The 22,865-nt window shown below is 35.0% G+C and overlaps 1 protein-coding gene across 3 annotated transcripts in view; it reads left to right on the plus strand.

Annotated features, from left to right (window-relative positions):
* The window catches only part of itgb3a (integrin beta 3a), a 34,237-nt gene that overhangs the window by 762 nt on the left and 10,610 nt on the right, over positions 1-22,865 (plus strand). For 2 of the 3 annotated variants that reach the window (XR_015479930.1, NM_001037235.1), the window contains 11 exon segments: positions 2,403-2,488; positions 2,607-2,811; positions 5,048-5,300; positions 5,393-5,555; positions 7,931-8,092; positions 8,859-8,954; positions 9,033-9,122; positions 11,500-11,634; positions 12,888-13,317; positions 18,883-19,105; positions 21,974-22,074. Coding sequence is in view for 1 of the 3 variants with exons in the window: in NM_001037235.1 (NP_001032312.1) it covers positions 2,403-2,488; positions 2,607-2,811; positions 5,048-5,300; positions 5,393-5,555; positions 7,931-8,092; positions 8,859-8,954; positions 9,033-9,122; positions 11,500-11,634; positions 12,888-13,317; positions 18,883-19,105; positions 21,974-22,074 (1,944 nt within the window). In the remaining 2 variants the exon portion in view is untranslated. 3 annotated transcript variants of the gene reach the window in all.

Raw genomic sequence — 22,865 nt, forward strand, 5'->3', positions numbered from 1 at the left:
AAGAAATCTTGTGGTCCCTGAACCGGATCCTCTCCATCTCCAAGGCTTTGCCTTGAAATTCTGTCCATAAAAATTATAAATAGAATTGGTGACAAGGGGCAGCCCTGCCGGAGTCCAACATGCACAGGAAACAAATCTGACTTTTTACCGGCAATGCAAACCAGACTCCTACTCTATTTATATAGGGACGAGACAGCCCTCGACAGATCGCCTCTGACCCCATACTCCTCAAGCACCCTAAACAGAATGCCACGAGGGACACGATCGAATGCCTTCTTCAAGTTCAAAAAACACATTTGGACTGGTTGGGCATACTCCCATGAACCCTCAAGCACCCTGGTGAAGGTAGTCCAGTGCACCACGGCCCGGACAAAAACCACGTTGTTCCTCCTGGATCCTAGGTACAACCATTGGCCGGATCCTCCTCTCCTGTACGCTGGCATAGACTTTCCCCAGTAGGCTGAGGAGTGTGATCCCCCTATAGTTGGAGCACACACTCCGGTCCCCCTTCTTGAAAATGGGAACCACCACCCCAGTTGCCCAGTCCAGAGGTACTGTCCCCGACCTCCATGCGATGTTGTAAAGACGTGTCAGCCACGACAGCCCCACAACATCTAGAGACCTAAGATACACAGGGTGAATCTCATCCACCCCCGCTGCTTTGCCACTGCGGAGCTTCCCAACTACCTCAGTGACCTCAGCTTGGGTGATGGGTGAGTCCACTCCTGCATCCCCAGTCTCTGCTTCCTCAATGAAAGACATGTTGTTGGTTTTAAGGAGATCCTCAAAGTATTCACACCACATTCCCAGTCGAGGTCAGCAGCTCCCCACTTCCGATGTAAACAGCGTCGATGTGGAGCTGCTTTTCCCTCCTAAGGCGTCGGATAGTTTGCCAGAATCTCTTTGGGGCCAACTGATAGTTTTCCTCCATTCCATTTCCTCCAAAGAATGGTTGATGCCATTCTTTACTTCCAATGGTGGATCCACCCACCGGTGGATTTTAAAGTTTCGACCAAAGCTAAATTTCACTTTTAAGGAAAACAAAAAATTGAAGCAAAATAACAGTGATTTTATTAAGTTGACTTAAAGTATAATTTTTTAGTATGTTTAACGTAAAGGTGGCACAGTGGCTCAGTGGTTAGCACTGTCACCTCATAGCAAGAAGGTCGCTGGTTCGAGTCCCACCTGGGTCTGGAGTTTGCATGTTCTCCCTGTGTTGGCGTGGGTTTCCTCTGGCTGCTCGAGTTTCCCCCACAGTCCAAAGACATGCGCTATAGGTGAATTGAACTATATTGTTCGTAGTGTATGAGTTTTATTTTATTTGTTTGGAAGGACATCTGCTGTGTAAAAACATATGCTGGAATAGTTGGCGATTCATTCCACTGCAGTGACCTCTGAAATAGAGCCCTACAGCAAGGGGGACATTGGCTACTAGCTGAGCTAGTCGACACTCTCTGTGCTGAGTTTGCATGTTCTCCCCGTGTCCACGTGAGTTTTCCCTGGGTACTCCGGTTTCCTTCCATGTTTAAAAAACATGCAACAAAAGTTAAAAGCCCCTTTCACACATACAGACCTTTTCGGAAAATTGCCGACGTTAGATGTCTGCTTTAGCCAATCACAACAGTCAGACGCATTTACGTCCGCGCGGTTTGTGAGCATAAAAGCCTTTGAATATTTTCCCAGACACATTTAGCTTCTAGAAGTTAGTCAGATCACGTTTATATGTTCTTCTTAATGCCAACTGTGTAAATGATCATCGATGAGATGCTTATGATAAGCCGTTGTTTGTTTACCTTCAAGCTTTGCGTGCGCCTATGAGCGCCTGCACACACATATTATGAACATCTCGACATGCGAAAGTGATCCTGTGAAAGTTGTTCACAATATTGATCATCCACAGAGTTTGTAATTTAGTCAAATGTTTACAAATACAAGCGCAGCCGTTTAAAGCTCATTTGTGGGGAATGATGTCAGAATTTACCGGTATTTTGGAATGGATGTGTGAATGCTGTTTTCCGGAAAATTTTCGTAACGTCCTCGTCTGTGTGAACAGCGCTTTTTTGAATATACCGGTAAAGTTGTTCCGGAAAATTTCCGGATATTTACCGGTATCACTGTGTGAAAGGGGCTAAAGTCACAACCACTTACTACGTACAAACTGGCACAGTTAGCGGTCTACTCTTGGGAAGTTATGGAGACCTAACTGATCTTGTATCCCTCCTAATGCTTATTGACCAGGCAGGAGCCTTGGGCTCATCTATCTCCGAGCTCAGGGTTCTCTCCCTGGACAGCATGCCAAATCTGCTAAAGTAGTCAAGCATTATCTGTGAACTCTTGAAACATATTTGGGTGTAAACTGGGCCAGAATTTTTTATTTGATCTTTCCCTGGTTTTGTTTCTAGGCTCTAATATTTGCACTTCTAGAGGAGTCAGTACCTGTAAAGAATGTCTTTCGATTCACCCGACTTGTGCCTGGTGCTCTCAGGAGGTAATAAACACAATTTTACTCACATGCAAAAATCACACCCGTACAGATGCACAGATGACCGTTTGAAATGCTTCAGTATGTTTGCTATCATGGATTTGTGTTTGTGTGTATCTGTCAGGTCTTTCAAAAGGGAGGGTCGGCCCTGTCTCGCTGTGATCTGAAAGACAATATCATTCAGTCTGGATGTTCTGGGAAGTTTATTGAGTTTCCGGTCAGCAGTGTGAAGATAGTTGAGAACATACCTCTGAGTGACAAGGCTGGGGGTTCAGGCAGTGACATCACTCAGATCCAACCTCAAAAAATACAGCTCACCCTCAGGCCAGGTATGCAGTGTTATCAAAACAAGCCTTCTACTGTACACTGGAAAAAAGCTTTCATTCAACCAGTTTAAAAAAAAAAATAGGGTAATGGTTCACATCTAAATTTTATCACTTGACCCAATGAAAAATAAATGAATAAATAATTTGCTTTAAACAATATTTTCTATTTCAATGAGAACATTTTATATAAATTGGTACAAAACATCTTGTTGAAGAACGTCAAATAATTTAAATTCTTATTTTGTTCTTAACAAGAAGATATAGCTTCAATCAAAACAACAATTCCCATCAAATGTTCATTTATCCAATAATAAAAAATAAGGTAATGGTTTCACATCTGAATTTGATCACTCGAGCCAATGAAAAATAAATCATTTGCCTTAAACAATATTTTTTAATTCCATAAAAGTACAAAGCACATTAGGGTCCTGTTAAATATACATGCACTGGCCTGGTGAGTTACCTTAAAATTGTACATTAGTCAAACCAAATATTTCTTAGTTGAGCTCTTAATCAAAAAAAAAAATAAAATAAAATAAATAAATAAATAAATAAATAAATATATATATATATATATATATATATATATATATATATATATATATATATATATATATATATATATATATATATATGTATATATATATATATATATATATATGTATATATATATATATATATATATATATATATATATATATATATATATATATATATATATATATTTTTTTTTTTTTTTTTTTTTTATTATGTTTGAACTTAAAATATATTACTTGAAAAATAAAACAAACAATATTAAACTGAAATGAAAGATACATTTTTAATTGGATCAGAGGCGGATTTACTAATCTGAGGACCCTAAGCAGTTCCAGCCATGTTGCCCAAAAGTTCTAAAATGCAACTTTTCTACTTTCATTTATTTTTAATTGATTTATTTTGCTGTTTTTAATTACTAAATATCATTTTCTACATTTTGTTCTAATGCAAAATTATAAGAACAACGTAAAGAGTCTTGTAAAACTTTTTTATATGATTTGTTTAATTAAAATTAATTCACAACTAAAAACAACATGAACTATTTTATTTTTAAAACTAATCTTTCAATAATTTGACTGCTGGACTGCTCCATGATTGAGGGTAGGTGAAACATTTTCACATTTGCGATGTAATACAATTTAAACATTTTTTAGACCCTCATCATACAGAAAATGATGGAAAATGATGTTAGATTTAATTAATAGGTATAATTTATACCTCTAGGTATTTATTTGGGAGCCCTCAGATTTTCTGGGGCCATATTATTATTAATAAAAGTGAATGTGACATATACAGTAATGTAATGGAACAGCAGGGTTGGGCAAAAACACATTGAAATTTTAGGTGTATCAAAATAAACTACAAAATACAGCAGCCACAACATGTGTGTATCAAAATAAAATACTGGATTTTGTATTTTAAAAATACTACAAAATACTTTTACAAAGGAAATCTTTGCAAATCTTTCATCAGTCAGATTTATTCGATCAATCCCTTCCACATTAACTTTTTTGCTGTTGAACTCTTCAATACTCAATATAAAAACTGTTTGAGGAGATTTTGATCATTAAATAACTGTGTTTGATATTTTGTGACATCTTAAGGCTTACATCTTTGATCTTCATTAACTATAAAGACCACCTACAGATCAGCTACTGGCATTTGAAACAGCCAATTAAGTATTGTAGGAATCTCCACTGTAGGACTTATTTTGAAGTTGTTTGTTTTAACAACAAACATTTGGCATCAGCTATCCATCCAAATAAAAAGGTATAGTCTTTCTTCTAAGATTTTTTAAATTCTTCTTTAAATGGAAGAGTCAATAACATCCAAAGCATTTATATGATGTCATTATGTAGATTTCTTACAAAGTAGTTTACAGCATTTTAATACAAAAATATAAGACACTAAAGTATTTTGATACAAAATATTAACCCATTTTCATAAACCCAATCAACAAATTACAAAATACTATTTACAAACTATTAAAATACATGTATCATAAACACTGTCCTTCCCTGAGTAAGAGTAATATTCTAAAATCATAAAGATAAATTCTGATTTTCTATGAAGTTAACGCATGTTACTTAAGTTAGTGAAAAAAGCTTTGGAATACATTTCTGTCCAAATCAAAAAGAAGTCAAAACATTTATCTCTAAATTTAGAAACTACTAACCCTTTAATCATCCTGTTTCTCTTTAAGATGATTCCAGGAAATTCACCGTCACAGTGAAGCAGGTTGCTGATTACCCGGTTGACCTGTACTACCTGATGGACATGACCAACACCATGAGGAAGAACCTGCAGACACTATATACTCTGGGCAATAATCTGGCCGGAGCTTTACGTGGCGTCACCAGTAACCTGCGCATGGGATTTGGAGCATTTGTAGACAAAACTGTCTCACCGTACATGTACACTTACCCACCAGAGGTCATCACGAATCCGTGCTATAAGTGAGCTCAAATGTCCTTCATATTAAACATACATTTAACCCATCAGAGATGGTGGCTAAGTTTAGTGACTTCTGTCTCTGTGTCTGACGCAGGACTTCTGAGTTCTGCCCACCGCAGTTCGGCTATCGTAACGTGCTGTCTCTGACAGAACAGGTAGAGCGGTTCACTGAGGAAGTAAAGAAACAGAAAGTGTCCAGAAACAGGGACTCTCCTGAGGGTGGATTTGACGCAATCTTTCAAGCAGTTGTGTGCAAGGTGACACTCACAGAAATCAATTTTTGCACAATACAAAGTCTAACTGAAAAATATGTTTGTATAAATAGTAAATAGTTAATACTGTACAATGACAGGACATGAATAATTATGCACTTATATGTTAATTAAATGCTATTTTTTATGAGGTAATGATGAGTTAAGGCATGTGCTAATTTGGAACTATCTTTAACATGTCACAAAATTTTTAGTGTGATTAATGCATTCCTTAATTGCGTTTAAGTACATCTTTGTTAATAAAAGTATTAATCAACTCTTTAGTTTTATCTAAATGTAACCAACATGAACCCATGACCATGTATCTTTGTCATGAATTTACTTGGAGGGGTACATTATCATTAACTCATTCTAAACCAGGGGCGGATTGGCCATCTGGCAAATGCCAGAAGGGCTGGACCATTTTTGGTCACACTTTACAATAAGGTTCATTAGTTAATGTTAAGTAATGCATTTACTAACATGAACAAACAATGAACAATACATTTACTACAGTATTTATTCATGTTAGTAAACGTTAGTTAATGAAAATACAGTAGTTCATTGTTAGTTCATGTTAACTCATGGTGCATTACCTAATGTTTACAAGCAAGGACTTGAATGTTAATAATGCATTAGTAAATGTTCAATTATGATTAATAAATGCTGTACATGTGTTGCTCATGATTAGTTCATGATAGTAAATGCATTAACTAATGAACCTTATTGTAAAGTGTTACCCCATTTTTTATATGTGGGCCAGTCAGTTTTTTTGTTTTATGTATTGTTTTTACAAACAGGCAGCTTTTATCTCTTGCTAGATGTGAATATTATGATGATGATGAAGGTAATTATAATAATATTAATTGAATGTTAAGCATTTGGCCCAATCTGTGATGGCCGGCTGGTTTTGAGAGGGGCCGAGCCACTTAGAGGTTACGCAAACATAATCATAATCTTGCAAGAATGTCAAACAAACAGTAAGTGCAACACAAGCCAATTCTCACTGTCAGATATGGACTGTAAAAAAAGGAAAGACAGCGCCGAAAAGCTCCAAGAGAGCAAAAAAAAAAAAAAAATTTCATGCATGCAAGCATCGCTGGCCTCACTCTCTCATGCTCTTTGTCCTAAAGCAACTACTGTATTCTCAGTGGTTGGCTGGTGGTGTGCAGAAATTACACTTATTAGTAAGCCACTTACATGCTATTTCAGATCGAATATTCAGAGTAGCATGGTAAACAAATTAGGGAGTGCGTCACTGGTTGTCATCTAAAAATTAACCAATGTGAATATAAAACCAACTTCAGCTCAGTAAAGCAGGTTGGGTGGAATAGCGCCATATACTGTTTTGTAGTTAAACTAAATAAAAATCTACATTATCGATGCTGTAAAAGGACCTTATGAAACTTAAAATAGTCACATCAAACTTTCACTGGAAGATTTCATTGGCTGAACAACACTTCTCTGCAAATAACTTATTCGTAAACATCAGCTTTGCATGACAAATAGTTTTAAAATATAAAATTACCTGTCTAAAAGAAATACTTCAGCCATGGTGTCTTCCTTCCTCCAGCGTGCAAAAGTAACTCCAACATTGATTCAGCATTTCAAAAAGTTTTGATTCAGCATTTGATTTTACTGCTGTGACAGTTTCATGTGCACATCAACGTGTGGCGCATGCTCAATGAATCTGCATGAACAGATGCGCAGTTGTACAAATCTACATTTGCTCACAGACAGTTTGGGCTACTTCTCAGAATTATGGGAATTATCGGCCTGACAGTTTTAATTGGATGAACATTTTTCAGTCCTATGCCTTACCAAGAACATAAAAATACAAATATACACATTTAGATCATTTACTTTGAATCATTACTATTGGAATGTGAAGAGACTTTCAGCCAGCACAACAAAAAATGTTCACCTACTGCACCTTTAATTCATCCTTCGTTCATAATGTTTAATTGATATAGTAGTACATCCGTATTCATGTAGTGTTATTGTAAAGTGTTACCTATAGGTAACTATGTTTATAGTTTCAAAGTCTGAAGATAATGATTTCCATTCAGTGGTGGACAGAACTAAATATTTTTATTTGTAACTAAATAACTGTATATAAAGTCACACTCACCTTTTTTTGAGAGGAAATAGGCTCATTTAACTCCCCTAGAATCACACAGTTTAAATAAATAAAAAGAAATTGAGCCCATTGGCAGGAGCACTGTTAGCTTAGCATAGATCATTGAATCAGATCCAAGAACATTAGCATCTCAAAAAAGATTAGGGGTTTGATAAATTTCATAATTAAGAGGTAATCTTCGTTTGTTTACAAATCCTACAACTCTTAATCTTCACTTTTCTGAATGTTGCCATTGTTCCAGGATAAGATCGGATGGAGGTCTGATGCATCTCATTTACTGGTCTTCACAACTGATGACATTAGCCATTCGGCTTTGGATGCCAGGCTGTCTGGAATCGTCCAGCCCCATGATGGAGAGTGCCACATAAATGACCAGAATGAATATGACAAGACCACCATACTGGTCAGCCAACACAGATTTTTTTTTTTATAGCCTAAGTGTGTAATGCTGTAATAACAGGTACTTGACATGTTTTTGCATATATTTACTGAAAGTCAAAATAATGTCTAAAGGAGACCAAATGTTAGAGTTACAGGGTGTCTGTGGAGTCTTAAAGTATTAAAAGATGATAAACCAATTGAGAGAAAATTAAGATCTTTAAAAAGTATTTAAACAACTTAAATGCTGTTTGCTAATATATTAAATGTAATTTCATGTTTGCATTATACATGTATATTTGTATAAAGACATTTTATTTATTTTTAAGGATGTTTAATCAGTTTGTTTATGGCATCCGGCTGGATTTGTTGTCATCTTCAAACTCATTCACTTTACAAGCACAAGTCCTTTGACAGACACCCATATGCTTCATACTAACTTCTTGATTGTTCTTCATTTGATTCAAAATGAAGAGCCTGATGTATGTGGTATATCTTTCAAAAACAGAAATAATGATTGCAAATTTGCCCTTTTTAGTCATCAAACTCAGAGCACAGCTAAGGCTGTTTAATTGTGTTGTCTTACAATAAATATACAGTAAATGTAAGTTAAAGTGTCACTGACATAATCTGTTCACTTTGGCAATGAGGTCTTAAAATGTATGAAAAGTGTCTTTAAAAGGTTTTTAAAAGGTATTAAATTTATCTTAATGATTCCTGTATATACCGTTGGATGGATGGTTGGATGGTTGGATGGATGTCTGATAGTGCACATATTTTTGTATTTGTAGGACTACCCTTCAGTTGGCATGATCACGGATAAGATATCTGAGAACAATATCAACCTCATCTTTGCTGTAACCAGCAATGTGGCTCCACTGTATCGTGTGAGTTTCTGCACTTTGTCTATCATCTGTCTATATAACATTTACACACGTTTATGGGAAATGTCCTGTTTCTCACAGAACTACAGTGAGCTGATTCCAGGCTCAACAGTGGGAACGCTCACTAAAGACTCATCAAATGTTGTGCAACTCATTCTGGAATTGTATGCGGTAAGTCACTGCGCCAGGAGTTATACCTCGGTGTGAGTTCTGAGAATTGGTTACTTTTTACAACATTTTAGCAAATTTTAAAGTTACTTTTATTAAGTTTTATTAAGGTTTTTTCTTTTCTTTTTTTCAGTTTATATGCTATGGTAATAACACCAGTAGTACTTAATAGTTAAGTAAATCCCATTATATCAATCAGCATTATAAGATATTGGGGAAATAAATCCCAGAAAAGGCTCACTTGAGGAAGAGAAACAAATAAAACAGCATAAAAAGGTGGGGGGTGCGTTGAAAGAGAAAAGAAGTGAATAAAGAGGAGAAAATATTAGGAAACATTTCATTTTGTGGTGAAAGCAATAGGGAATCATTGAATCATTGACAGAAAAACATAAAGTCTGATACCCATACATACCCGAAGTGCCTAGTGACAATCTCCAGCCACAGTATCCCTCTTTGAGCCAACTAAATAACTCAGGCCACTGAGGTAAGACAAGCTATAAGCTTTGAATGAAAGTATTCTGTTCCACTTTGCTGTTTATTCAGTCAAAAAAATAAAACATTTAGAAAGGAACTGCATGTATTATAGACATGTAAATGGGTCAGACGTAGTTATCAAGAGGGGATAGTTCACCTCAAAATTAAAATTTATAATTTACTCTTCCCCACTTGTTCAAAAAAAAAAAAGAAGAACTCAAAATAAGAAATACATTAGTAAGAGCGAATCAATTCTCCAATGCCTAACCTTTATGTACCATTAAAATTTACCATCCATTTGTTATGTTCATTGCTGTTTTGCCTCATTAACCTCCATTATAATGACATTTTTTGATAGCAAAGCCATGACAGCATAAAATCATGCGTTCTTGATTGTTGCAGATTTTCCCCTGTTGGAAAGAGATCAAATGTTTAATGTTTACTGTTGATTATCAGTTGGCAATCAAAAAATGTCTGTATAATGGAAGTCAGTAGGGGCAAGAACAGCCCTGAACATAACAAAAGGGTGTTCAATTTGCCCAGAGTGTGTTATTGGATTTTTAAAAATTAATTTTCAAAGTATTTTTCCAAAATATGTGTCAAAAAACATTCTATTTGTAAAAACACAGAGGAATTTATAGCCAAACTAAGCCTCGATATCACCCCTGAGTGGATTAAAACATACCCAACAGCACACAAGGGCTAATTAACATAGTTAATATAATTAACGTTGATGGGCACAGTAAGTCAAAAACTAGTTCCTTTCATAATAGTAAGTAAAATATTATCTGTCATCTGTCATCATGGCAAAGAGGATTTTATTTACACTGAAAAACTCTGGGTTCCACACAATCGATTTATGTTGGTGCAACATGAAAGAAATTTGTCTTGATGGTAACTTAGTAGTTTTTACAAATTTAAGTAGAATAAACATAAAACCATCAAGTTGTCCCCCTATAAAACCTCAAGAATTGTGTTGTTTCAGTTGTTTCAAGCCATTTCTCACAACTGAAAATGCTGCTCTCTTTTTAGCCACACTAGAGTTATAATCAGGAGAAATGAAGATCTTGGGGCTCTGATAGAAAAGGTTTCAATTTCCTCGCCGCAAAACCTTTTCTTTATCGGTTAAGTAGTGAAACCACACGATAGCTCTTTGATTATCCCGTTCAACCGAAGACGCAGGGCCAATATGGTGCTCTCTGTCCATCAATGGAGGCGCTGGAAACATCTCTGATCCAAGCACGTCCTGGAAAAAGTGCAACAAAAATGTGACCGGATCGCTTCCTTTTACTCTTTCTGGAAGGCCGATAACCACGAGATTACAAAGCTGAGAGCGCAATTCCAAGTCCTCCATTTTCTCAGTGAGTACTTTATTGGCTGAGTTCAACTTTAGCACCCTCTGTTCCAGTTAACCATTCATGTGCTGATTAAGTTCGTCACTGTGTCGATCATGTGACTCGATACTTGATTTAAAACTCAAAAGATGCAGCAACTGGAGCAAGAGCAGTGTCAATTGCAGCTTTCACCTGTTCTGCGATGGTAGAGGTTAGCTCGGTGATCAGAGTGGCACAGAGATTTTCTAGATCCAGCGGCAGCCTGCCGCCATGACTCTTTGTCGCAGCCGCCAACACTTTTTCTGCCTTTCAGACGCCATAAATCCTTCCAAACTGTATCTGTTTGATGCCCGATACAAATAGGAAACCACCAAGTGTGTTTAAAGATTCAAGCAGTCAGCTAAATATATTGAAAGACGAAATTGTTCGGGAGCTCACTTCAAGCGTGATTACCGACTCACAATCTTAACCGGATGTCGTTTCAGCTCATTTTAAATAAGTAGTTTGAACAAACAACAAACGTCATTTTTTTAAACGTATATTTGTATTGTTTGTGCCATTTGTCTTTGCAGAAAATCAGGTCTAAGGTTGAGCTGGAGCTGTTGAATGTGCCGGATGAGTTATCGCTGTCCGTCACTGCAACATGTCTGGATGATGAGGTCATTCCAGGAGTACGGTCCTGTGACGGACTCAAAATTGGAGATATGGTCAGCAACTGACGCATAAACACTGGAGAAAACCATGCTTGTTCCATTTACCAAAGTGCAGTGAGCCAAAGCAACACTTCATCAATATGTTTTATCTCTTATTTTTATTGAGTTGTGGTTAATAGTAAAAGTTAGTTTGTAAACAGACAAAAGTTTACAGTCATAACCTATAATGACAGACAAACCTGAAAGCTGCAACTGACCAATCAGGGTCAAGTATTTTAGAAAGCTGTGTATATGGGGTCGCACAACAGTTGAAATTATCGCACACCTGATGCACACATTTACATGTTATTTAAAATGAAACTATTCATATGGCACTCTGTGGTGTGGCAGGAATATGAACAGTGTTCTGAACCATTAATCCTAATCCTAAACCAAACCGTCATCCTAACGCTGATCTTATAGTAAGTAAATGTAGTTAATTACTTTTCATTTGGTACTTTATGTATGGTTAAACTGTAACAAGAACAAGGCGTGATGGCGCAGTGGGTAGTGCTGTCGCCTCACAGCAAGAAGGTTGCTTGTTCGAGCTTCGGCTGATTCAGTTGCCATTTCTTTATGGAGTTTGCATGTTCTCCCCGTGTGGGTTTCCTCCGGGTGCTCCGGTTTCCCCCACAGTCCAAAGACTTGCATTATAGGTGAATTGGGTAAGCTAAATTGTATGTGGTATGTGTGTAAATGAGTGTGTATAGGTGTTTCCCAGTGATGGGTTGCAGCTGTAAGGGCATTCGCTGTGTAAAATATCACACGTTAATCACACGACTAACACGTCTTGCGCCATATAACGCTAGGTGTATGATCGGGCCCTTTACTTTGGTCCACTTGAGTATTAGTAGACTGTCTGCTTAATACCTGTTGATATTCTCCTTTAACAGACATTTAACTGACTATAAGAAACTTTGCAAGTACATCTCAACATACACTAACCTCAACAGTCTACTTAAATCTAATGAGAATTAGCTGTAGATGCAATGTAACTTAAATTTGACAAACGAACCATCAAAATAAAGTGTGACCGAGACTGAATATTTATACATATAATGAACTATGTGGTCACATTTAGAGATTATTGATTTGAATCATTGTTCAATCATCAATTTTATTATTCATATTAAATGCTCTTATCCAAAGCACTTTGCATTTAAGCAGTACATTTTGTCAACCTCATAACTTCATCATTTTTTCTCCATCCTCTACTGTTTTACCATGTGAATTGACCTTTAACTTCTTTTTCTCACTCTCCATGAAAGGTTTCGTTCAGCATTGAGGCCAAACTTCACGGCTGCCCCAAACAGAAGAGTCAGACTTTTACAGTGAAGCCAATTGGTTTTAAAGACGCTCTTCAGGTCACTGTGGACTTTGCTTGCGATTGTACCTGTCAGCAGAACTCGGTGCCTGCCAGCCCATACTGTCATGAAGGCAATGGGACGCTGGAGTGCGGCACGTGCCTGTGCGACCCGGGCCGACTGGGCTCCCGATGCGAGTGCAGTGAGAGCGAATATAAACCCACTCAACAGGACAGCTGTAGCCCCAGTCCAGAGGCACGGACCTGTAGTGGACGTGGAGACTGTGTGTGCGGCCAGTGTGCCTGCCGCTCAAGCAATTTTGGAAAAGTTTGGGGTCCGTTCTGTGAATGTGATGACTTCAGCTGCCCTCGCTCTAAAGGACAACTGTGCTCAGGTGAAGCTGCAAACACACATAATTTTTTGTGCTTACATATACAACTCCAAATCAGAAAAAGTTAGACAGTTTAGAAAACGCAAATAAAAAAGTAGTGCTTTCAAAAGTTACTTTGATTTTGTTCATTGCAGACAATACAACAAACATTATTTAATGTGTTCCTCGTGATTTTTTTTTATAATAAACACATATTTAAATTTTGATTCTCGCAACACATTTAAAAAAAACATTTTAAACATGAAAACATTTACGACTTTGTATTATTGCTGTTTTATTTCACAACATTTAAAAGACGTCTAGGGACTGACACCAAGTGATGAAGTGTTTCAGGTAAAGTTTTGTCCCAATTTTCCCTGCAAACAAGTCTGAAGTTGGCCAACAGAACAGGGTCTTTGTTTTTTTTTTTTTTTTGTTTTTTTGTTTTTTACACATTCTCTATTGAAGACAGGTTGGGACTGCAGGCAGGCCAGTTAAGTACCTGTATCCTCTGTCTTTTATTTTTTTTTTTTTTGCATTGTTGAAATTCAACTTTTTCTGATTTGGAGTTGTATTTGCATCAGTCAAACTGACAAAAAAAATTGTTAAGCTAAAGTTAAACTTTAAAATCTGATGAAGTTATTACAATAAGTTAGGATGGCATCATGGCAAAGACTAAAGAAATTAGCCATTACATTCATTTTTAAAACTATTATGATTAAATTTGTTGGGGAAAAACTGTTAAACAGCACTTGGGAATGATTTGAAAAATAATTAAAATATCAAAGGAGGAATAATAATTTTGTCTTCAACTAAGTTTATATTATTGTAAATGCAATATATATATATATATATATATATATATATATATATATATATATATATATATATATATATATATATATATATATATATATATATATATATATATATATATATATATATGTATATATATATATATACGTATATATATATATATATATATATATATATATATATATATATATATATATATATATATATATATATGTTATAAACAATAACAACAGTAATCTGATTTTAAATCACCAAAAATATCGGCTGGGTCACCTAGTATGGTTTTTTTCTTTTTAACTTAAATGATTAAAACCTTTTTAAAATACATATCTTTTTGTAGCTTTAGTAGAGAGTATAACTTTGTAAGTCTCAGTATAATAGGTCCAACTTTTGGTCACACTTTATTTTGATGGTCTGTTGAATTTAAGTTACATTGCATCTATATGCCAACTAATTCTCATTAGATTATAAGTAGACTGTTTGGTTGGGGATAGGGTTAGTGTATGTTGACTTGTACTTGCAAAGTTTCTTATAGTCAGTTAAATGTCTGTTGAAGGAGCATATCAACTGATATTAAGCAGTCTACTAATACACAAATATACCATCAAAATATAGTGTTAATCATGTTTTCAATCTACTTTGTGACAATAAATGGTGCCTAAAAAATGACAGAAACAGAGCTGTTTGCTATGAACTGTACACAAAGCACTTTATTATGCAGCAGGCTATTTATTTTTATTCATGATCAGATGTCATGTGAGACTGCCCTCACTCCATGATCATTTCTCATATCCCTTATTGTTTAACCACTTTGTCCCAAGCCAGCATAACTACTTTGAAGCCACTTGAATCATTATACAAGCAATCTATAAAAACCCTTGATAAGAAATCAGTTCAATTTCACCATAGTTCAATATTAAAGAAATACAACCTGCTTAGTTGGGAAAATTCGACTGACTGAACGACTGCTCACCGAACTACTAGAGGTGGTGAAAGAGTGGTGTATTATTCCTCTCAAAAAAGTAAATTCAGTCAGTCAGTGTTTTCAGAGAAAGCTGCTAGGGAATTGAACTCAACATTTCACCAACAATTAGAAGATCATGCACTTTTCGTTTTTTTCAGTCCCATGTTAAAAATTGGTTATTGACACATCAGCATTGTCAGCATTACTGTATTCTTGACACTTATTTGTACTGTTTGTCTTTGGCTCTTTGTCCTCTGCTGCCATTAGTCTGTTTTTGTTTTTTTACTTTAAATGTATTATATATATGATAGTGTATTCTGTTATTATGCTGTGCTTCTATTTTAAGTGTGACTTTTTAACATTCAATAAGGGGTCTACAGATGAAAAATAGCCATTATTGGCTAATTCTGGCACATTTTACAGTAATGTTTATTAATGTGCATTGACCCTGTAAACAAATAAACTAAACTAATAATAATAACTAAGGTAAGATGAAAGGGAAATGCCATTGAAAATTGTTCTCAAGACAGTTTGCTTTAGATATACAGTACAGTAATTTCCCTAAGCACTCACTTTAAGCCTTTATTGTTAACCTTCAAACGACAATGAGTTTGGTTACTCTTCTTAAAGTGATGGATAACCCAAAAATGTACCTTTTTTATTATTTTTTTTTCTTTCTGTTGAATACAAAATATTTTGAAGAATGTCTAAAACATGTAACCATTGACTTCAATTGAAGGGAAAAAATAGTATGGAAGTCAATGACCTTCTACAAAATATCTTATTTTGAGGAGAAAGAAACAGGATTGAGGAAGGAGTAAATTACAACAGATTATTCATTTTTGGGTGACTGTCTCTTTAAATCTTGGAGATAGTAGAAAACCACTGACCTGAAAACGTACAGTAGTATTATGAAAACTGAAAAACACCATTCTATCATTGCATAACAGCAGCGTAGCATTGCCTTGTGTGTTTATGAGGATTACACCCAGCTTTTTGTTCTTGCCTCATCACAGAGGTGTTTTTGTTTCACCATATTAGGCCATTTGATCTACATTTAGAAGCAAACAGCGACTCACTCTGACTCACATATGCTGGATATATGAGATGTTATGGAAGGATGGGCATGTCTGTGCACATTACCTGCTCAGACAGCTTGAAATCACATTATTTAGCTTGTTCGTGTTATAATTTTCGTCTTCTGTTAAACAGTATGTTCAAATTTAAAGCGCTGCACTTGTTGGAAAATGGAAACTTTCAACAGCATGTGTGATATGTTTTGTTTGTTGACTGCTTTGTGGAAATAGTTCTCTTAGCCATTTACTCTTTTACACAGTTTGTGGGAGTGGTGTTAAACAACATGACGATTCATATCCTCTGGGCATAAATAGCTGACACAAACACACAGGCAAACCAGTCTGAAATCATCTTGTGCATATTTTCCTTATGCATTTCCTGTGCTAAAATAAGCACATTGGCTTGGGTAATCATGATGCTTTAGTTTAATGCTTTCTTGTTTGAACAACAGATTTTAAAGATGCATCATGTAACACAGTGTCATCAAAATTATTAAGCAGAAGTCACACCCATATTGTGGTTAGAAATTTAGAAACATGCATGCACTTCTGTTCCTTAAAAATGTGAATAAAAGAGAATGCTTTTGTTAAAGTTGATTCATTAAATTGCTCAAAGGTGACAGTAAAGACATTTATAATGTTACATACATTATACAAAAGAAAGTTGTGCTATAGAATTGTAAATTGTAAAAAATATTTATTGAGCACTATAAATGTAGCATTAAAGAGACTTTAAAACACTAAATCTTTCTTAAGCCTATCAATAAACCTAAGTGTATATTTACTTGCCAACAAGGCATGGATTATAAAACTTTATATTTATAATACTTAAGTTTTATGTATGTAGTTAATACACTGTAAAAATAATAATAAGCAGCTTCAACTGATTATTTAGTAAATATGTACAGATTTAAAAAAAATGTTAACTCTTAAAGTTTCTCTTTATATATATATATATATATATATATATATATATATATATATATATATATATATATATATATATATATATATATATTAGGGTGTAAAAATTAATTGTTTATTCGATGCACGGTGATACAAATGGGGACAATTCGATATCGTATAGTAATAGATCATAACCGGTTATTACGTGCTGACGTCATTTATCTCCCTAGCGCGATCTCACTATTATAAAATACTATGGCGAAGGAGGGGAGGGCGACTAAATAAAATGCTCCTCCACAGCACTTTGATTCCTAAAACCAAGCAAAGCCCTTTCTGTCAAGTGAGGGAAGACAATAACTAATCATAGGGGTGTAAGACAGCGCTTAAAAAAAGAAGCGGGATAAAATTTACATAAGTTTATTTGCTTTAAATGCTCGATTTGTCTGAAATGCTCGATTTGTGAATGTATTGTTTTATTTGATGCATTCAAAAAGAGTGTTTTCTTTGAGCAGGTCAAATTAAAGGTGCAGTTCATATATCTTACTGCTCTAAATTGTATTACAAATATCATAAAAATGTTCATATATTTATAGATTTTAATTAAAAAAAATCTTTTTGTTGTGAAGAAAAATCTAATTTTGAATGAAAAGCATCGTCAATGCACCGAGATGCACCGAGATATCGAATTGAACCGAATCGATGGCATGATAATTGTAACTGAACCATGAGAACAGTGTAGGTTCACACCCCTGATATATATATATATATATATATATATATATATATACATACATACAATTATAGTCAGAATTAAAACATATACACGAAAATATATACACACACACATACAGTGGGTACGGAAAATATTCAGACCCCTATAATTTATATATATATATATATATATATATATATATATATATATATATATATATATATATATATATATATATATATATATATATACATATTGCAGCCATTTGCTAAAATCGTTTAAGTTAATTTTTCCTCAATGTATACACAGCACTCCATATTGACAGAAAAACACTTAACTTTTTTTTTGCAGATTTATCAAAAAAGAAAAACTGAAATATCAAATGGTCCTAAGTATTCAGCCACTTTGGTGTGACACTCACATATTTAACTCAGTTGCTGTCCATTTCTTCTGATCATCCTTGAGATGGATCTAAACCTTAACTTGAGTCCAGCTGCGTTTGATTACACTAATTGGGCTTGATTAGGAAAGCCACACACCAGTCTATATAAGACCTCACAGCTCCCAATGCTTGTCAGAGCAAATGAGAATCATCTGTAGCTTTCTAAAGGGATAGTTCAACCAAAAAAATAACATTTACTCACTATTTACTCACCCTCAAGTGGTTCCAAACCTTTATTAGTTTCTTTATTCTGTTGAACATAAAATTAAACCTGCTGAAAACCATTGACTTCCATATTGGGAAAATCTAATTCTACAGAAGTCAACGGTTACCGGTTGTTTTAAAATATCTTCTTTGGTGTTACTAACAGAAATACAATTAGTAAATGGTGAGAGTAATCGATGACAGAAAGTTTAAGTTTTAGATTAACTATTCATTTAACTGCACCCAAGCATGAACATTTAATTGACCTTATTTTTGCTCTTCCCAAATTGTATTAATTAATGTTGTGTTGAAAGAACTGCATGAAGTTTCTTAAAAAAGTGAGTTTGTGTGGGCTTCATTTAAAATGAGCACAGCAGTATTGCCTGGTATTTCAGAACTTTAAGTATTTTAAGGAAATCACAGTGTGCCATCAATATTCTGAAATTCATATGTTTGTCGTCTCTGTTAGGTAATGGTGAGTGTTTCTGTGGCTCATGTCACTGTGGCTCTGGATGGTCCGGTGAGAGCTGTGACTGCTCCACCCGCACTGACACCTGCATGGGCAGTGGAGGCTTGATGTGCAGTGGACGAGGTCACTGTGTGTGTGGAGTCTGTAATTGCACTCAACCAGGAGCTTACGGCTCCACCTGTGATAAATGCCCCACCTGCCCAGATGCCTGCACCATCAAAAAGTGCGTATCTATCTATCTATCTATCTATCTATCTATATATCTATCTATCTATCTATCTATCTATCTATCTATCTATCTATCTATCTATCTATCTATCTGTCTGTCTGTCTGTCTGTCTGTCTGTCTGTCTGTCTGTCTGTCTGTCTGTCTGTCTGTCTGTCTGTCTGTCTGTCTGTCTGTCTGTCACAGAGGCCACCTCACTCCTCTGACCTCTAAAGGTGCTCTAGTGACAGATGCTAGATGCCATGCTCTTTAGCCTTTTTGTTAGAGCAACCGACTACTATGCAGAAGGATTAATTAATTTGTTTGTTTCATCTATTCATCCTTTTCATTCATTCATCCATCCATTTATACTTTCCACCCATCCATCCACCCTTCCTTCCTTTCTTCCTTCCTTCTTTCCTTCCTTCCTTCTTTCTTTCTTTACTTCCTTTCTTATTTACTTCTTTCCTTCCTTCTTTCCTTCTTATGTTTTTACCACATTACCAGTATCAGGATTAAAGGTGCACTAAGTGAATTTTGCCAAACAATATTCATAAAAACTCACACTAGGCATGGTTGCCTTGAATTTGGCTAGGTTGCAATTGCCCCCAGTTTTTACCTTCTGAGCTCGAGCACGGTTGTGCCAACAATGCAACAGTTTAGTTTAAACACGAAGACAAGCGCTTTCACTCAATGAAATGGAGATTGCATTAGTTATATTGTTTCATATTATTTTGAGTTGTTTGGGACGCAGTGACACACGGCCAATGTTTTGGCATGGCCAACACATCCAATGTTTGGGCACTCATACATTTTCATGAAAGTCATTGTGCTGCTTGCATAAGGAGGTTATGTTTAAGGTGGCAGCTAAAATTCATTCAAAATAATGTTTGTTGTTTGTTTAAACTACTTTTATAACACAAATCTTGAGTTTTTTGGGGCACAACTTCATTATTTTGTGTTCAATCCACTTAAATTTGTAAAAAAAATAAATAAAAAAAATAATAATAAGTTTACTTAATTCCATCATGTTGTCCCGACAGAAATTGTGTGGATCCCAGCATTTGTTTTACAGTGCGTACTGCACCCGAACCCAACCAAATGTGTACTTCATAGTACCTTAAAAGTTCATAAGTGTACTCAAAAGGTACAAAATAGTACCTTGAAGCTATTAATATGCCCTAGGTACAAAAGTGTTTTGAAAAGGCACCGCCCCAGTGACAGTTTTTTACCTTTATTTTCGAGACTGTATTTAAATGCAAAAAAATCAAACATGCCCCTAACACAACAAGACCCTGCTGTTTTTTATATATTTGCCATCATTACTACACATGTCCCCTACTTTTAATTGTCTGCAAGTGTGGTTTGTAACTCGGTCCAACCAAGGTTATTATAGGTAACGAAAACGAATGAAAAAACGCAAACTAAAATTTTAATTTATTTTTAATTAATAATTTAATTTAACACATTTGTGCCCAATAATGGCTTTATTTTTGTATAAGTGATTGCAATCACAATCACGAACAAATCCTTTTCTTTTTTTAACTTTATTTATTTATTAAACATAAGTTACTGTATGTACAACAACTTGGCGTTATCAGTACACCTTTACATTACAATAAAAGGAAGCAGGTGCAAATAAAGAACTAATTACCTACAATATTGTTACATAAAATAATTATAAGTAAAATGATACATAACTTAATATAATAACTAAATAAAAAGGACTAGGGGTTTTCCTGTAATTTGTACTTTTTCTATCAAAGATAGAAAGATTAATTGCACAAATCCTTATTAACCAGATCTTCTAAGTGATCCGGTTTAACTAGTTCACCAAATCGAACTGAATCATTTGAAACGATTTACGTCTTCAGTAAGCCTTTATCCACAAACTATTTACCTTTTAACATGCCTGATACCCCTTCTGACTCGAAATAAACTAATATATTCTAAGTTATTCAGTTGTTAGAACAGTACACTGAAGTAAGATTTGAGAAGGGGTGAACCGATAATACTACCCATGCGTGATTTAGTAAACCGAACACAAACAGTACATGAAAGCCTGCTGTGACTGTACTAAACTAGAACAACTGCAGCACGGGTTAACCGAGGGCTTAAATGAGAGGATCTGGCGAAATGTACATTTATTTCATAACAGAAAGTCCTAATGGAATTTAAATAAGTGAATCATGGTTCAGTTGTAAAACATCATAGTAAGAAACTTTTCAAATCGTGGTGATGAACTGACTGAAATTATGTTTACTGATTTAACATTTTTGGTATGTTGAGTCCAAACATGGGACGATTGTTACAAAAATCAGAAGCAGACTTGCACACATATTTTACTTAAGGATGCTTTCTTAAGGGCTGTTGTATATGAGTTTAAAGATGAGTAGATAGTAGTGGTAACGTTATGATAGTGTTCATGTGTCCTCTGAATACATGCTTCAAAAAATGTATCTTTGGTTGAGTTTTTATTTATATTTGGAATCTTGTACCTAACAAATATCTGAAAGCTAGAACTAATACTGAAACTAATTAAAACTAAACTAAATCTGAGCAAATTCTACCTCTAAAAACTAAAACTAATTAAAACTAAAAATTAAAACTAACTGAATTTAAAAACAAAAAGTCAAATAAGAACTAAAACTAATGAAAAATCCAAAACTATTATAACCTTGGGTCCAAGACTTTTCCTTAGTGCATCTTTAAATGAAACCAGACGAATGCATATCTTTTGACCTTTTGTAGAGGGCATAAACAGGTCAACATTCAAGTCAGATTTATCCATCCATCCTTCATGTGTGTATAGATAATGAGTATGTTTATGTTCTTTTTCATCTCTTTGCCTTACCATTCAAAGAGAATTTCTGTGTGTCTCTGCAGGGAATGCGTGGAGTGTAAACACTATAAAAGAGGAGGGGGTCTCTTTGAGAAGAACTGCAATCACGTCTGCAGAGATGAAATTGTGCTTGTTGAAGAGCTGGGTATACTATCTACCTCTAACAAATCCATAATACACATCTTCTGAGCACACTAGCTATATACAAATCCCTTTTTTATTTAAAAGTTCAGAATTTTGTTCCTACAATACAGTAATTCTATCATTGTGTTAAGGGATAGTTCACCCAAACTTGAATATTGTTATCATTTACTCATCAAAACCCGTTTGAGTTTTGTTGAACACAAATGAAGATATACTAAGGAATGTTTGAAAGCAGAAGCCATTGACTTTTATAATATTTTTGATCCTGCTATGGATGTCAGTGGCTGTTTTTTTTTCAACATTTTTTAGTACATCTTCCTTTGTGTTCGATAGAAGAAAGAAATACACCAAAGTTTAGAATCACTTGTGAGCCAATGTATTTTTGTCCTTTTTGGATCAGCTGTCCCTTTAAATCTGTTCAACCCTTGGTCTAATGAGGAAACATTGAAAGAAGTAGTTGATCCACCCAAACCTCCATCATTGAGCAGGATGTTTTACAATAGTAGGTTTAGAAAATAATAACTGTCATTCAGATTAGTCACTGCTGAAATGCGGAAGTTTTGAGTGTCTAAATCCTGTGTGCTCACATATTCACCTGTAAATATTTATGAGAAGTCCACACTAAGTGAAGTTAGGGAAATTGTCCAATCCTTGAATCAAAACACATCTTATTTATACACTTTGGTTAAGCTGTGAAAACAACTTTAACCAATGACTATAAGCCTAGAGAAAATCATTTCTCAAAAGGCGTATTGGGTTATAAAACTTCATATTTAATGATCAGAGCTATCA

The sequence above is a fragment of the Danio rerio genome, chromosome 3, assembly GCF_052040795.2.
Source record: "Danio rerio strain M-AB ecotype USA chromosome 3, GRCz13ab, whole genome shotgun sequence".
In the NCBI taxonomy this organism is placed as follows: Eukaryota; Metazoa; Chordata; class Actinopteri; order Cypriniformes; family Danionidae; genus Danio; species Danio rerio.